A 16,796-nucleotide genomic window follows, 5' to 3' on the forward strand; every position below is an offset into this window, starting at 1 on the left:
ATCATATGAAAATGATCTGAGTTTATGTACCGATTTAGGAGTCTGAGGTCAAGTAATGGTCGTAACGTCTCGTCCTTCTTGGGGATTAGGAAGTACAGTGAGTAAACCCCTGTACCTTGGTGTTGTAAGGGAACTGGTTCTATTGTGTGTTTTTGAAGCAATGAGAGAACCTCTTGTTTGAGGAGCGTAAGATTGTCTGGTGACATGGAACGCTGTTTGGGTGGTATGTGTGGGGGGGTAGTAACCATACTGGATAATTTGTCTTACCCACTTGTCTGTTGTGATGGAATTCCATGCAGCTCATATGCCTCGAACATAGAGTATTTGGCGCCATCTAGCGGCTGGGCTGTGTTAGCTCCATGTCATATTTTTTTACTTCTCATATTTCACATCTGCTCTTCTAACAGCGAGGAAAAGGAGTACGCTGGCCCGACACGAGCTCAGGGCGCATTCTATTCCATCAAGCGGAACCACAGCCTCGGGGACTGACCAGCCCCTCCCCTACCCGCCCCTGGTAACTAGGCAGCGAGCCTCCAGCCTCGCTCTCCGCCTTCCCTGTTATTTATTGCCTGGCACTGGAACGGTTTGCCATCCATCCTTGTTTTGAGGCATCGATGGTTAATCAATGAAAATATCAGAATCTGGGGCTGAACTGCATCCTTCAGCCCCTCAGAAGTCTCTCAGACCCTCCTTGTTTGCACATTTGGGATGCCTTCAATCGCCACCTCGGGTGCCTCTGCCCGCTCTCTTGAAATGCAACCCGCTTCTTCTTTTCTCCTTCTTCTTCTTTTTGTCTCAGCCTTTTTTCTAATAAATAATCCTTCCTTCTTCTTGTATCTGCCTCTTCTTCAAGCAGACCCCTCATCCCATGCCTGACTTCTCACTCTAACAGCCTGCTTTTCTTACCCATCTCTTCCGCCTACTCTCTGTGTCTTTTGTAATTCCTAATTGTAATTTTTCCACTCAATGTTCATCATTCTATCTATCTCCTGTTCCTCCTCTCTGCATTTTCGATTTTCCTCCATCGAACTCCTGCCAACCTGCCTCTCCTTTCTCTAAGTTGTGTGGGCCTCCATGGGTGACATAGGACTCATTGGCCAGAATAGGCAAAACACAGCACACTTGCACACAGAAAATACCTCCAAGAGAATGATCTAAAATAATGGTTCCCAGTACATACTTTGTAAAAGAAAAACACTGAAAACAAGCATTGGCATAGCCAATAGGTCTCGCCTTTGGGACCTTATAAGTATTTAGCCATGCAACACTTGATGTTGTTGCACCAAGGATATTGTGCTGCATAACTAAATACTTATAAGGTCCCAAAAGCGAGACCTATTGGCTATGCCAATGCTTGTTTTAGTTTTGCTATGAGAATAGGAAGCCCGCCAATAAGAGAAATCACTAAATTGTATAGAAGCAAATGTCTCCAAGTAGCTTTCGATAGTTCCCCGAAATGGGGTAGGGAAAAGCGTAACCTGTTGCAGGTACAAGAAAACATTTTCCTATGCAGGCTTTTGGCAGTGCCAAGTTCGACTCCAGCTTTTATAGTACACAAAGAAATTGCCATTTAGTAGACAGAGGATACCGTCCACCTCAATACTTTTATGAAGTAGCATAGTATCTGGTCAAGACCGGGTACCAAGTTTACCAGGGAGATCATTAGGGCTGCCTGTGCATGGACCATTTTGACAAAATACCTTGGCTCCAGTACGTACACACCCTATTACATGAACTACAGGAACATTTTAATCCTTTAAAATCCCACAATATCCTATAATTTAGTAAAAAGGAAATCAAATGTATCCCCGGAGAGATAAATGGAACTGTGTAGAGAACACCAGGCAATGATAAAACCTATGATTGCTAGGTACTGTATGGGCCAATCCTAACAGGGGATAGATACAAGGGTATGGGGTAGGTATTAAAAACGCCTATGATAGATTTTTCTTGACCGGATTACGCCTAGAGCCGATTCATCATTTAGTGATCTTCCCAAAAACAGACTTGCGGCCCCGGAATCTACCGAGATGCCCGTGTGATGGAAAGGCAATACAGTCGACAACTCATTTTATGTTGTTTTGTAAATATTAAAGTGATACTGGATTTTCTATATTGCGACCCCTCTTTCTGTCGCAGGGCGTTATTTATCACCAGGAGGCCCGTATTTTTCTAAACAAAACTGTCAAATATGCACAAGTGTTGTACGATTCTTGTCTACATTATAATGGCTCTTCGTAGGCCCATCATTAATTCATTTAGGTGGTTTACGCTATAAAGAAAACTGAAATGGCTGCTGCGATATGTACATTTTTGATCCTCTATTAGACATCATAGATATTATTTTAAGTACGATGAGCTTTTTATAATGTTAAATACAAGGATAGCTGAGATATATTTTACCCTTGTTCTTTGCACTGTGCTAGAATGTCTTTGGCTTTCGATAGGAACAACCCACCTGTTATTGTAATGCTATCATTTTAAAACCTCGGTAACTATAATCAGTTTTTACCTTTTATTGTAAATATTCTATTTTTAACATACTGATTGGTATATCTGGTTTCACCGGAAAGTACGTGGATTTTATGTGTCAAATCTTTTTTATTATTGTTCTTTGTCTCTTTTATGGATTCGACTATTATTCCGAATAAAGATTGATTTGATCAGACTTGCGGGGTTTACTGTGCAGTCCAAGTTTTCTGAGTATTCACTGGCTCTCTACTTCTGCTGTAGTTGGGACATATTTCTTTGAGTGAGGGCGGGATCGGATGCCAGTTGGCCTCTGTGGGATACTGTTCATCACATCCTTATGTATAACTGCTTTTGTTTTCCTTTAGCACAGTGTATTCGGATTCCAGCGAGCTCCTGGTCCAGTTCGTGTCTGACCTGAGCGTCACTGGCGATGGTTTCACCGCAACGTACAATGTGATAGAGAAATCCGAAGTCAAGGAGAAGGCCCCTGCTACTGGCTCTAAACCACTACCTGGAAATATTCCAGATCATAAGCCAAAACCTGCCCATAAACCTATCCCTGCAAAGCCCACTCCAAAACCCACTCCGGGGAAACTGCCAAAGGCAACACAAGCACCAAAGCCAACCAAAGCGGCAAAGCCAACAGTCATGGCCAAACCTACAAAAGTGTTGAGGACCACAGCTGTGCCAAAGTCCTCTCAAGTGAGACCTGGAAGGGAGAAAGTGATGCCAAGAACCGACACCACAGCGATTCCAACAACGACAGCAGAAGGACCAGGTAAGCTTCATCCAGACACAGATAGCCAACGCTCTCACTCAGCCCTATCCACTATCTCTCCCACTAGAGGAGAGTAAAATATGAGTAGATGAGTTTATGTCAAACGTTGTCCCTCAGGACACTGTTGCTAATCCTCAGGCATCCTCCGCCTTACCACACGTGTCCTGTCCTTGTGGAACTCAGTGGTGGTTGGAGGAGGCTGGTAAGAAGGGAGAGCAGAGAAGGAAAAAATATCAAAACCAGCGATGCCAGAAGACAACACACTGGCAACATTTTAGCTGAAAGATGAAGTACAAAGCTGGGTTGTGAGGGCGAGAGGTAAAGAGGTAAAGAGAAAGGCAGGTCGAGTACCAGGAAGATGTCAGCCACACACAGAGTCTGATCATTAATCATGACAGCAAGAGAAGGTGGCAGCGCACAAGAGTGACAGGACAAAGAGCAGGTCTGAGGATGGAGAACTATCCATGGGAGAGGAGGTCTGCCGGGATCTCACAAAACTCAGTGCTGCCTAGTCTCCTTTAGGGGACACATGGCTCTATATAAAACTCTCAAATAAAGAAATGCAACTTATCTGGATTCTACTCGCACTTGGAAACCCCAAATCAGTCAGGTACTAGAGATGTGATAGGAACATGATGGGTTCTGAGAATGAGCACTAACTGAACAAACACATCTATGTATGACTGTGTATCTTGAAACCACATGGGCGCATGTTTCACGGCGGCCTATGTTTGCCAGGATTACTCGTCTGTATTAACCCTTTTACACTTACAGCCTCAATCAGGGAAAATCAATTTCTGTGCCTGATTCTTAGTTTGGTGCCTGGTAATGGGGAATAACATGAGGTAAGAGTCTTTGCCACCAGAAATACAGCTTCCACTTTGGTTGTGCAAATTCTCCCAGATATTACCTAGAGAAAATTGTGCATGCAAAACTCAGAACTAAGCACAGTTTCCTCAGAACCTAGAATGTGACACAAACATGTCTGTGCCCAGTGTTCAACTTAAGGTGGCACTGAGAAGGAGGCAGTTGGCAACAGTCCTCTGCACCATATGGGGTGACCCATGTATCAGTCCTGCAAGCCTCTGTCGTTACGTCTTCTGCATCTCTCTCCTATGAGTTTCAAGTTTGGAAAGCCAGCAAGAAGCATGTTTATGGTAAGTGGCTGACAGAGGATGTATGCTACTGACAAAGAGGAGTCGTCGAGAGTCATTCAGAGGAAGGGGGGCATCCTCCAAGCGTTTTCAGATGCCAAATCTGAAGAAAAGTGCCTTAGAGTGTTCAGTAAAGGTGCGCATCGTCACGCAAAGTGGAGGCATACCTTGAAGACTTACAAAACGGAGGCTGAGGATGTGGATTTATAGGACCACTGGTTGTCGAGGGGGCAACACAATTAGTTAACGGTACATAGTGTTTTGTGTTAGTGTTCAGTTGCCACTAAGTTTCATACCTTTGATATAATTTACACTTGATAACTCAAGTCCTCTTTGACTATGTCCGTTTGTGTTCTCTCAAAAAAATAGAAGGGGAGAGGTGAGGGGCGGAACAGATCCTAATTCCACACTGTAGTAATTATTTAGATGTAAATTTCACAAGTGGCTCTCCTTTTGGTTCTCAGTCGGCATTCCTTCAAGACCATGGGGCGCGAGGACGTACTTACATGGTAACCACAACAGCGTTTTTGCCATTTACACATCCCGGCTCTTCTTAAAACATCACAACACATCCACACTGGTTGCATCTTTTCAATTTATTTTGTAAGTGATGGAGAACAAGCTTTCTTTGTATGTACCTCCAGACATCTAGACATGAAGAACTTTTAGCTTAGTCACCATTACAGCATTGTAGTCCGTGTGCTCATCTCGCGGTTCTTCACACTTGGGTACATGTCAAAGCACCAACTGGATTTCGTGTTTCCAGGGTTTTTTGATGGACGACACACGTAATTCGCAAACAGAACTGGTAACTAAATAATTGTATCTTGGCCCCCAGGCAAACAATAATGACTAGGAGGTCTGGGCGCTGATACTGATAATTGTATCTTGGCCCCCAGGCAAACAATAATGACTAGGAGGTCTGGGCGCTGATACTGATAATTGTATCTTGGCCCCCAGGCAAACAATAACGACTAGGGGGTCTGGGCGCTGATACTGATAATTGTATGTTGGCCCCCAGGCAAACAATAACGACTAGGGGGTCTGGGCGCTGATACTGATAATTGTATCTTGGCCCCCAGGCAAACAATAATGACTAGGAGGTCTGGGCGCTGATACTGATAATTGTATCTTGGCCCCCAGGCAAACAATAATGACTAGGAGGTCTGGGCGCTGATACTGATAATTGTATCTTGGCCCCCAGGCAAACAATAATGACTAGGAGGTCTGGGCACCGATACTGATAATTGTATGTTGGCCGCCAGGCAAACAATAACGACTAGGGGGTCTGGGCGTCGATACTGATAATTGTATCTTGGCCCCCAGGCAAACAATAACGACTAGGGGGTCTGGGCGTCGATACTGATAATTGTATCTTGGCCCCCAGGCAAACAATAATGACTAGGGGGTCTGGGCGCTGATACTGATAATTGTATCTTGGCCCCCAGGCAAACAATAACGATTAGGGGGTCTGGGCGCTGATACTGATAATTGTATCTTGGCCCCCAGGCAAACAATAACAACTAGGGGGTCTGGGCGCCGATACTGATAATTGTATCTTGGCCCCCAGGCAAACAATAACGACTAGGGGGTCTGGGCGCCGATACTGATAATTGTATCTTGGCCCCCAGGCAAACAATAATGACTAGGGGGTCTGGGCGCCGATACTGATAATTGTATCTTGGCCCCCAGGCAAACAATAACGACTAGGGGGTCTAGGCGCTGATACTGATAATTGTATCTTGGCCCCCAGGCAAACAATAACGACTAGGGGGTCTGGGCGCTGATACTGATAATTGTATCTTGGCCCCAGGCAAACAATAACGACTAGGGGGTCTGGGCGCTGATACTGATAATTGTATCTTGGCCCCCAGGCAAACAATAACGACTAGGGGGTCTGGGCGCTGATACTGATAATTGTATCTTGGCCCCCAGGCAAACAATAATGACTAGGGGGTCTGGGCGCTGATACTGATAATTGTATCTTGGCCCCCAGGCAAACAATAATGACTAGCTGGTCTGGGCGCCGATACTGATAATTGTATCTTGGCCCCTGGGCAAACAAAAATGACTAGGAGGTCTGGGCGCCGATACTGATAATTGTATCTTGGCTCCCGGGCAAACAATAATGACTAGGGGGTCTGGGCGTCGATACTGATAATTGTATCTTGGCCCCCAGGCAAAACAATAATGACTAGGGGGTCTGGGCGCCGATACTGATAATTGTATCTTGGTCCCCAGGCAAACAATAATGACTAGGGGGTCTGGGCGCCGATACTGATAATTGTATCTTGGTTCCCAGGCAAACAATAATGACTAGGGGGTCTGGGCGCCGATACTGATAATTGTATGTTGGCCGCCAGGCAAAACAATAATGGCAAGGGGGCCTGGGTGCCGATACTGATAATTGGATCTTGGCCCCCAGGCAAACAATAATGACTAGGGGGTCTGGGCGCCGATACTGAAAATTGTATCTTGGCCCCCGGGCAAACAATAATGACTAGGGGGTCTGGGCGCTGACAGTGATAATTGTATTTTGGCCCCCAGGCAAACAATAATGACTAGGGGGTGTGGGCGCTGACAATGATAATTGTATCTTGGCCCCCAGGCAAGCAATAATGACTAGGGGGTCTGGGCGCCGATACTGATAATTGTATCTTGGCGTCCAGGCAAACAATAACGACTATGGGGTCTGGGTGCTGATACTGATAATTGTTCCTTAGATTCTTCAGTTTATATTTTTATATTAAGTGACCACTCAAATAGAGCAGTAGAGATTCTTTGCAGCTTTTTCCAAGGACTGCTGTCGACACTTGCAAGGAGCTGCAAACATTGCTTGGGATGATGCCTTACCTATGCAAGATACACATTTAATGTGAGTTATGTGCCACCACTCGCCTGAATGGGGATTACGAGTCGTTCAGAACAGGTCAGGGCCATAGTCTTGAACTTCCCATATGGGACTGGTGAATGGGCACCCTTTCTTACTTGAAGGAACATATTAAGAAACTATTAGCAAACTGTCATCACTTTCCTCTGGTTCGAATTCCAGCACAACCAAACACAGAATGAAACAGTAAAATGTGCTAAGACTCAAGAAAAGGGCAAAGGCACTAATTACAATGTCGGTCCGACGTAGCAGAAACGGACCGCCCGCAAGGAGTCGGCAGTTCCGTTTCCACAATTATGATGCGATCACCTTCACGGCAATCAGAAAGTATATTTTTTCTATTGAGGCTTGTGCTGCAAGTTGCAGCACCAGCCTCAATAGAAAATATACACTTTTAAAACATCCCTGCACTGTGTGGCTGGCACCATGCGTTGCCTGCCACATGGTGCAGGGATGTTTAGGGGGCACCATAGGTGCCCGCCAGGTCCCATTGCGGAGGGCCAGGGGGGAAGAGAGCCCCGCTGGGGGCCCCAAAAAACACTTTCCGACAGCCTTTCCATGTCGGAAAGGCCGACATGGAACGTCTGTAGGGCACGGACATCATAATCCCGACGACGGTGCCTGAGCAGGCACTGCCGCTATTTGGGGATTATCTGTCCTTCCCACGCTCCGACTGGCACCTTGAGCCCATCCAAAAGGAAAATACAAGCAAAGTTACAAAACAGGAGAGGTCAAGAGAGGGAGACAAGCCTATAAGTGGTAACAAACAACCCCATTGTGAACCTGCTCAAGCACACACCAACACAGGACCAAATGCCATTATCTAAGGACTAACTTTTGTTCCATCCAATGCAACTGGCTTTGTGCAGCTTAACTCTGAACCACTTGGCTTCTTCAGGAAATTTAAATTACAGTTTTCCTTCCATAACCAGTAGAACAATGTAAGAGCTGTAACCATTACATTCGTCCCTCATCCACAGGAATTCCATCATATCAGATAACATTTGAGAAGAAAGTACTGTCGGCTATTATTTAAAATTCTGCCCCCTAAAATAACTAAAAGTGGCTCTCCACTAACTAAAGAAAAATAAGGAAATTGTGAACAAAGACGGTGTGGCAATCCCTCCGCCATTGTAATCAGCCCCATAGATCCACACTTAGCAACCATATACTTGTTATTCAAAATACCAAAAAATTCGCAGAAAATCCATGCTTCTGTAACAGTGTCAAGTTGTGATTTGCTATTAGATCCCATCCCGTGGTACATTGATACCTTTTCAAAACCATTTGTCAGATTTACAAATTTTATGTCCAAACACTGTAGATTGGTCAACTTACTGGAGGAAATGAAATCTGACAAGCGCAATCAGATTTGAGTAACCTTTGATGTAGAATCCCAATACGCTACTTTGGCCCCCGAAACAAAGCATTAGATGGCATCAAACTTTATCTAGAAAGACATCCAAGACCACATCAAGTATCCACAAAATTCCTTTATTTTTATGGAAATAATTGGCCTACAGCACCATTTTTTACATTCAAGCGAAGAGGACAGCCATGGGCTCTTCCTTTGTGCCAGAGCTGGCAATACGTAACTTGGTGGAATATGAGGAGAGATCGTCTGTAAAAACAATCCTTTTAGGGAAAATATAACAATTTTGGAAAATATACATTTATGACTTTTTGATATTTGGCCACGATCGAAGACAAGTCTGAACACTTTAATTGGTTGAGTCACCAGTCCCCAGACATTATATTTGTGAATATAAGGATAGAGACACAATTAACTTCCTGGACATTCGGATCAAAGAAGAAAACTGAAACCTTTGTACATCCTTACATACAAAATCTATAGCTAAGAACAGTCTTGTTCATGACTGGAGTTCCATTCCAAATGTCTCAGAGCCAATTTGCTACAGGGCAGTTCTTAAGAATTTGACCCAACAGTACGCTCAAAGAAAAGTACTTTCATAATTCAGAAACAGTCCACTAGAAGCTTAAGATAAAACGATACACAAAGAAACTAATAAAAAAAACATACCTGGTTCACTCCCATGGCGGCATCTCTCACTAGAAATGAAAAGGCTTCAAAATTAAATGCCTGTGTACTCACCTTCCACCCTCACGCAAATGGATTTACAAAGCTTATAGATCAGAATTGGTACACATTGTCATGATGGCATTATTGGCACACATTGTCTTGATGGCATTATTGACTCACATTGTCATGATGACATTATTGGCACACATTGTCCTGATGGCATTATTGGCACACATTGTCATGATGGCATTATTGGCACACATTGTCATGATGACATTATTGGCTCACATGGTCATGATGGCATTATTGGCACACATTGTCATGATGACATTATTGGTTCAGATTGTCATGATGGCATTATTGGTACACGTTGTTATGATGGCATTTTTGGCACACATTGTCATGATGGTATTATTGGTACACATTGGCATTATTGGTACACATTGTCATGATGGCATTATTGGAACACGTTGTCATGATGGCATTATTGGCACACATTGTCATGATGGTATTATTGACTCACATTGTCATGATGGCATTATTGGGTCACATTGTTAAGATGGCATTATTGACTCACATTGTCATGATGGCATTATTGGCTCACATTGTCAAGATGGCATTATTGGTACACGTTGTCATGATGGCATTATTGGCACACATTGTCATGATGGCATTATTGGCACACATTGTCATGATGGCATTATTGGCACACATTGTCATGATGGCATTATTGGCACACATTGTCATGATGGCATTATTGGCACACATTGTCACGATGGCATTATTGGTACACATTGTCATGATGGCATTATTGGCACACGTTGTCATGATGGCATTATTGGCACACATTGTCATGATGGCATTATTGGCACACCTTGTCACGATGGCATTATTGGTACACGTTGTCATGATGGCATTATTGGCACACATTGTCATGATGGCATTATTGGCACACATTGTCATGATGGCATTATTGGCACACCTTGTCATGATGGCATTATTGGCACACCTTATCATGATGGCATTATTGGTACACGTTGTCATGATGGCATTATTGGCACACGTTGTCATGATGGCATTATTGGTTCACGTTGTCAAGATGGCATTATTGGCACACATTGTCATGATGGCATTATTGGCACACCTTGTCATGATGGCATTATTGGCACACCTTGTCATGATGGCATTATTGGTACACGTTGTCATGATGGCATTATTGGTACACGTTGTCATGATGGCATTATTGGCACACGTTGTCATGATGGCATTATTGGTTCACGTTGTCAAGATGGCATTATTGGCACACCTTGTCATGATGGCATTATTGGTTCACGTTGTCATGATGGCATTATTGGTACACGTTGTCATGATGGCATTATTGGCACACGTTGTCATGATGGCATTATTGGCACACCTGGTCATGATGGCATTATTGGCACACCTTGTCATGATGGCATTATTGGAACACGTTGTCATGATGGCATTATTGGCACACGTTGTCATGATGGCATTATTGGCACACGTTGTCATGATGGCATTATTGGTTCACGTTGTCATGATGGCATTATTGGCACACGTTGTCATGATGGCATTATTGGCACACGTTGTCATGATGGCATTATTGGCACACGTTGTCATGATGGCATTATTGGCACACCTTGTCATGATGGCATTATTGGCTCACGTTGTCAAGATGGCATTGCCTTGTTTGCACTGAGTAAAGAGAAGTTTAGGAATTGAACTAGTTCAGGGATATGTTGACCTGAATTCAGATGTCCACATTACATTTGCATCTATGTGGCACCTCCCTCGTATGACCTATGTGACAGCAGATGAGGTCAGTGTTCAGTATGAATCCAAATCGTTCACGTTATAAACCTATATTCAAAGACGCACCTAAAACAATTTCAAGATGAAGCACCTGTGTTTCTGCAACTGCGACTCAAAACAGTAATCATTGGCATCATCTGCCTCGCGGCCTCTTCTTCTTATAAAGGAAACCTAAGCAGGAAGTAAAGACACTAATTTGTGAACATAAATCAAGATTTGGATGCAAAATGAAGGCTGCAGCTCTGATCCAACCTGTTCTTCAATCTCGAAACATGGAGGATCAATATAGAAAGGAGAGTATTGGATGCCATAAAACAAAAAACTCAATGAGCAGCAGTTCACTGAAAATAAAATCAACCTTGATTCTTGAGCTTAAAATTACAACTTTCAGTTTAAACAAAGCCTCTGGTCTCCACAAAATATCATAATATGTTGTACTTCTCTCAAGACTTTTTTTTTTTTAACAAACTTTATTGCTGACTTTAGCAAATTTGAAATGTATCCGTCAGTTTACAGTGACAGTCTTTTACTTTGTATGGAGAACATTACACATATGGCTTATAGTGGCTATGTGCGGCATTTCGTAAACGATAAAATCGAAGGCAATGATCCCCAATAGCGTCGTTAACATCAAAGTAAGTGATCTGGCAATATAAATCGACAGTAGGAGACAATTACATTCCAAGCAACAAGCGAACTTCATTAAACCATCCCCTCCCTCCCTAGCCCGCCCACTCCCCACTCCTGGTCAATCGAGTTTCGGTTTCGCCAACTATCACTCTGTGGCGTTACAATAAAGGCCACAAAAATAGCATTATCCTCGGGTTTAGCAAGGCTGTGTGTCTGAGTCCCGAAATCTATCACGAAGAGATCGTATAGGACTCCTGTGTGCTACGGGGTTGGGATATTCTGCGGGGGTAGTAGATCGAGCGACTCCAGCTTAAGCAGCAGAGCCTCCCAGGCCATCGAAATGGGTTGTTTCCTGAGCCCCCTATCCTCTTCTCTGCGAAGAGCTGCACCCTCCGCCTTCCCCCACTGCACCATGTCGCCCTGCCACGTGTACACCGCTGGGCTCCTAGGAGATTTCCATCGCATGGTAAGGGCTCTCACTGCCACGATAAGGGCTAGGTCTACGAACCGCAACTGTGCTTTCTGTACTTTAGTGCGTCTGCGGAGGCCTGCGAGGCAATACAATGCGTCTTCCGGGACAGGAAGTCCAGTGACTGTTCTCAAAGCATCCCGAACCCCCACCCAGTAATCCCCAAGACAGGGACAGGACCATAACATATGTAGGAAGTCTGCCTCTTCCCCCCTGCAGCGTACTTCTCTCAAGACTTGATCTCATATGGGAAGATGAAGGCCATGATCCTGTCCGGGTAAGAATCCTCCATAAACCCGATGCAGGACAGCACTGGCTCAGACCTTCATCACTCATCTATTTGCAGGCACATGGACACAAACCTCCGGAACCCCCTGCATCTGACTGCAGCAAACCTGAGAATCATCCACTGGTTTCCATACTCTCTACTCTTTCAACTCATAGTTGCCATAATAAAACAAGTTAAATGGCCCATCAAAGGAACAATCACAGATATGAGTACCAAGAACATCTCATCAATATTTTTTGCCATCAAATAATCAACAATTATTTAGTTACGAGTTCTATTGTTAATTAAATTTGCTTTCCATCAGAGACATGAGGAAAAATACAAAACAAGGGCCTCAACATGTTGAGATGATTGAAGAACAGTGAGCGTGATTTCACAGACAACAGCACTGCCAAGGTAACTACGGCAAAAACGGCTCTGCAGCCAAATGTCTGGAAGTACATACTGATAAAGTCTGTCCTGAGACTCTTATAAAATAAATCCCCCAAAAGGAGACATCAGGACGTTTTCAGAAGAGCTGGGATGAGCAAAAAGACAGCAATACTGTCATTTTTATCATGCTTGTACATTCTCGCTTCATGCGGTGTTGAAGGATTGGACTACGGGCCGCAGTCCTGACAGTAATATGCCACCTCCCTGCACTTGACACCGATTCTACCGATTGAGAACCAAAGGATGGGACGCAAGAAATTTGTAGCTAAGCGATTACCACATTGTGGTACTAGGGTCTATTCTGAAATGCACCTCTCACTTTATATTATCCTAACAAAGAAGACTTTGGGTTACCAAGAGTAAAACATTTCTAAGGTGTGAAACGTTACACAAATCCAACTGTGCAGTACTAACACAAAACACTGCATACCCATCGGCAATGAGTGGGCCTATAAATCTACAATCACAGCGCCCTTTTGAGGCTTCAATAGAATACAGGGTATGGCTTCACCTCCCACAATGGTGCGCACCTCAATTAGAAACATTAGAATCATTTTCTTCATATACAAGTAAAGATTACACCCATGTCCTAGTCCTGAGGAGACCCTTTCCGCACATATGTGTCAAAACGCGTCGACATCCATAAAGGAAAGACTATGCCAACAACTGAACCCCGCCAATAGCAGGGAGCCCAAAAGGGACAAGCAAAGCCCGAGCCATCTATTATTCACACAGTGTCCTTCAGACTCACAAGAAGGGCCAAGAAATACCTTTCAGGGACTGCTCTCTCTCATCCTTAATTCAATAGGACTGTTGTTATAGAATATGGAGCCATTATATATCTTCCAAGGAATAGGATTAGATCGGTAGTTTTCTGCAGAAGGTGGTGGACATCCTTTGAATATTTTAGATGACGTATTCATGTAAAATATGTATTACATTTATACTTAATGCGCGAAATATATCAGTCTTTGCCTTTTAATAATAAAAATGATCGTTTTGTACAAAAGATTTAGGGCCTGATTACGATGGACTGCTGAACCCGTGGTGGAGGTGCAGTGGCGGTCGGGGACCGCCGGACCACTGGTCCAACCACCATATTACTACTACGGCAGTCGAACCACCGTGTGAGGCCGCAATATGCTTGGCAGGGCCTCTGCAGCCCCTCCAAGCATATTACGAGTTTCCTCATTGCCAGCGGACTCATGGCGGTGTTCACGCCATGAAAGTGCTAGCGGTGAGGAAACTAAGGGAACCCTACCGGGCCCTCTGGTGCCTCAGGCCATGGGGATGCATGTAGGGGACACATGCTGTGCTCTCTGTCTGCATGCACAGACAGTTTCTGCACGGCACAGACCTAACAGCCAATGGCATGCAGGAACTTGCTTTAGCGTTCCCATGGCAGTGCCTCTTTCAAAGGCACCGCCCTGGTAACGCCAAAGAACGGCCTGCCGGACAACAAGGAAACTCGTAATCTGCGGGAGGCCGGCGGTTGAGTATGGCAGTCCTGGAAGCGGGCGGTTGCGTGCCGCACCACTACCGCACCGCCAAACTCGTATCAGGCCCTTAATCTCCAACAAAAACACAATTTATGCAAATATAACACATTTGTTACATTGTATATGTGATTAGCAAATTCTTTATTTCAAGTAGACATCTGGCCTTTGGGCAAATATACTTCTTCTTGGCTACTACAGTAGTTCAGGCACTGGTGCAGAAGACCTTTAAAAGAAGACTCAGAAAGGGGGGAAAGGACATTTCCTAAACTATGAAGTTCAGAAGGGAACAATTCAGCACACAAGGTATAAGTTTTGATCAAAGCAGTGTTCTTATGACCTGAAGTCTCAATAATATTAGACTGGAGCGGCTCAAGGGTAACATTAGGAAACAGATCTTCACAGAAAGATAGAGCAGTCATAGAACTGATGTTCGCTGCGGGGTCACCAGTGTGCGGCTTGTTCCGCTGCAGGACCCTGCCTATGCATCTGACCAGCAGGGCACAGGTCCAGCTGCTGCACCCTTCCTAAATCAGATGACCAGTGGGTCGTAGGTTCACACGTTGCTCCCGCCTGCGCCGGGTGACACAGGTCACAAGTTCAGCTGTTCCCTTCTGCCTCTACCGGGTGATCTGTTGACCAGCACGTCACCAGTTCGGATTTTGGACCCTACCTATGCCAGGTGACCAGCAGGTCACAAGTTCAGAACGTCCTCTTCTTCTAAGTTGGATAACCAGAAGTTCAAAGGTTCTGTGAGGAGCAGGGTACATGATGGAGCTTCAAAACTTGATAAGATATTGACTTAATGGGACTTGGAAGAAAGCCAGTCTGAATAAATTCAGCGAACTGTGCCCCGTTTTTCATATATACTATTTCAATCCTTCTTGCTCACTGGTTTCCAACTTACAAGGTGCTGCATTCAAACTCTGAGAGTTGGAAGAGGGGTCAGCTCCCCAGGGAATGTAGGTGGTGGGATGGCAGAGTGCTGCTTGTATGTTCTAGGTGAGCCCTATGGTGACATTTGCCTCCTTTGATTTACAGTCCTGGCTCCTCCGGTCGAGTGCCCCCCAAGGTGCAAGAAAACTGGCACACTCCAAAGCAACTTCTGTGCTAATGACTTTGGTAAGTAATTCTGTTGATTATACTCATATGATAAGGTGTGATAAAATGAATCCACCAGTTTATTACCATGCAGAAAAGAGCCCCATTTCTGTGCCTCCCCTTCCTCTGCTCTCTGTGTAGGCCTCACGATAAATTAATGTCTGAATTGCAAGTCTTGCCCTCATCTAATGAGTGCCCAGACCGGTGGTATGCTTTATTCTGGGATTTCTGGCAAGCGTAGAAAGAAAAACTTCAACTCGACCACCCCGCACCACCCTTGGAGCCTCACTATGTCTGATGCCAGAAACCCAGAACTAGGAGCAGGAATCCGACATAGGACCCCTATGTATTCCAGTGTTAAAACCAGACGGCAGATCACGACGCAGACCCAGAAGAAACACATGGTATTCTGTCTGGTACATAATCCTAATCCTGTCCAATGGGCCCAGAAATACATGCCATCTAGTACGACACAGCGGCCACACTACCCAGTGCGATACACGTCCAACATGAGAGATGTACAGAATCCAAGGACTCAATAAAAGTTTTTGTGCAGATCTGGATAGCCAAATAACCATACGTTGCAGTCAATCAGAAACCTGCAATTTCCAATCTCCTCTGAAATTTACCCAGAATATTCCTCATTTATTAGAGAACTCTCAGGGGCCTATTCTCAAAGCAAACTACATATGTAGGTTTACTATTACACTTTTAATAATGTTACTATTCTTTGCTATTCACCATTTACAAGTGTACATTTACGCAAAAGTGTAGACTTACATACCTCCACAAGGGGATAGAGCCCAATGTACAAGCACAAGTTACTACAGCTAACCAGGAAGAGAAGAAAATCCGGCACCACACATAACTAACCACTGATACTGCAAGACTCTTCCATAGAAAATAATGGCAGCAGGAACTCAAGATAGAATGCTGTAGGGAATAAGGTTCAATACAAATTATTTATTTTTAATCTACCTGAACCTTAAAAAATATCTATATTTTTAAAATTACCATTTTCAATGCTAACTTGGTTTAATTACTATTTAAATTTCAAAATAAATGTGACTATTTTTTAAAAACAAATGTAAATGAATTTCAATTCTATACATAACTTTTTTAATTTAACTAAATAAAAACATTTTACTTTTGGTGGATATTTTTTAAATAAATCTGTAAAAAATAATTCATATTTAATTTTATATATTTAAAAT

General features: G+C 43.9%; 1 protein-coding gene across 1 annotated transcript in view; it reads left to right on the forward strand.

Annotated features, from left to right (window-relative positions):
* PCOLCE (procollagen C-endopeptidase enhancer) overlaps positions 1-16,796 on the forward strand; it is a 247,161-nt gene that overhangs the window by 224,931 nt on the left and 5,434 nt on the right. The window contains exons 6-7 of the mRNA XM_085639797.1: positions 2,838-3,250; positions 15,523-15,603. Coding sequence (XP_085495923.1) covers positions 2,838-3,250; positions 15,523-15,603 — 494 coding nt within the window. The remainder of the gene's footprint in view (positions 1-2,837; positions 3,251-15,522; positions 15,604-16,796) is intronic.

Source organism: Triturus cristatus, chromosome 12, assembly GCF_964204655.1.
Source record: "Triturus cristatus chromosome 12, aTriCri1.1, whole genome shotgun sequence".
Taxonomy (NCBI): Eukaryota; Metazoa; Chordata; class Amphibia; order Caudata; family Salamandridae; genus Triturus; species Triturus cristatus.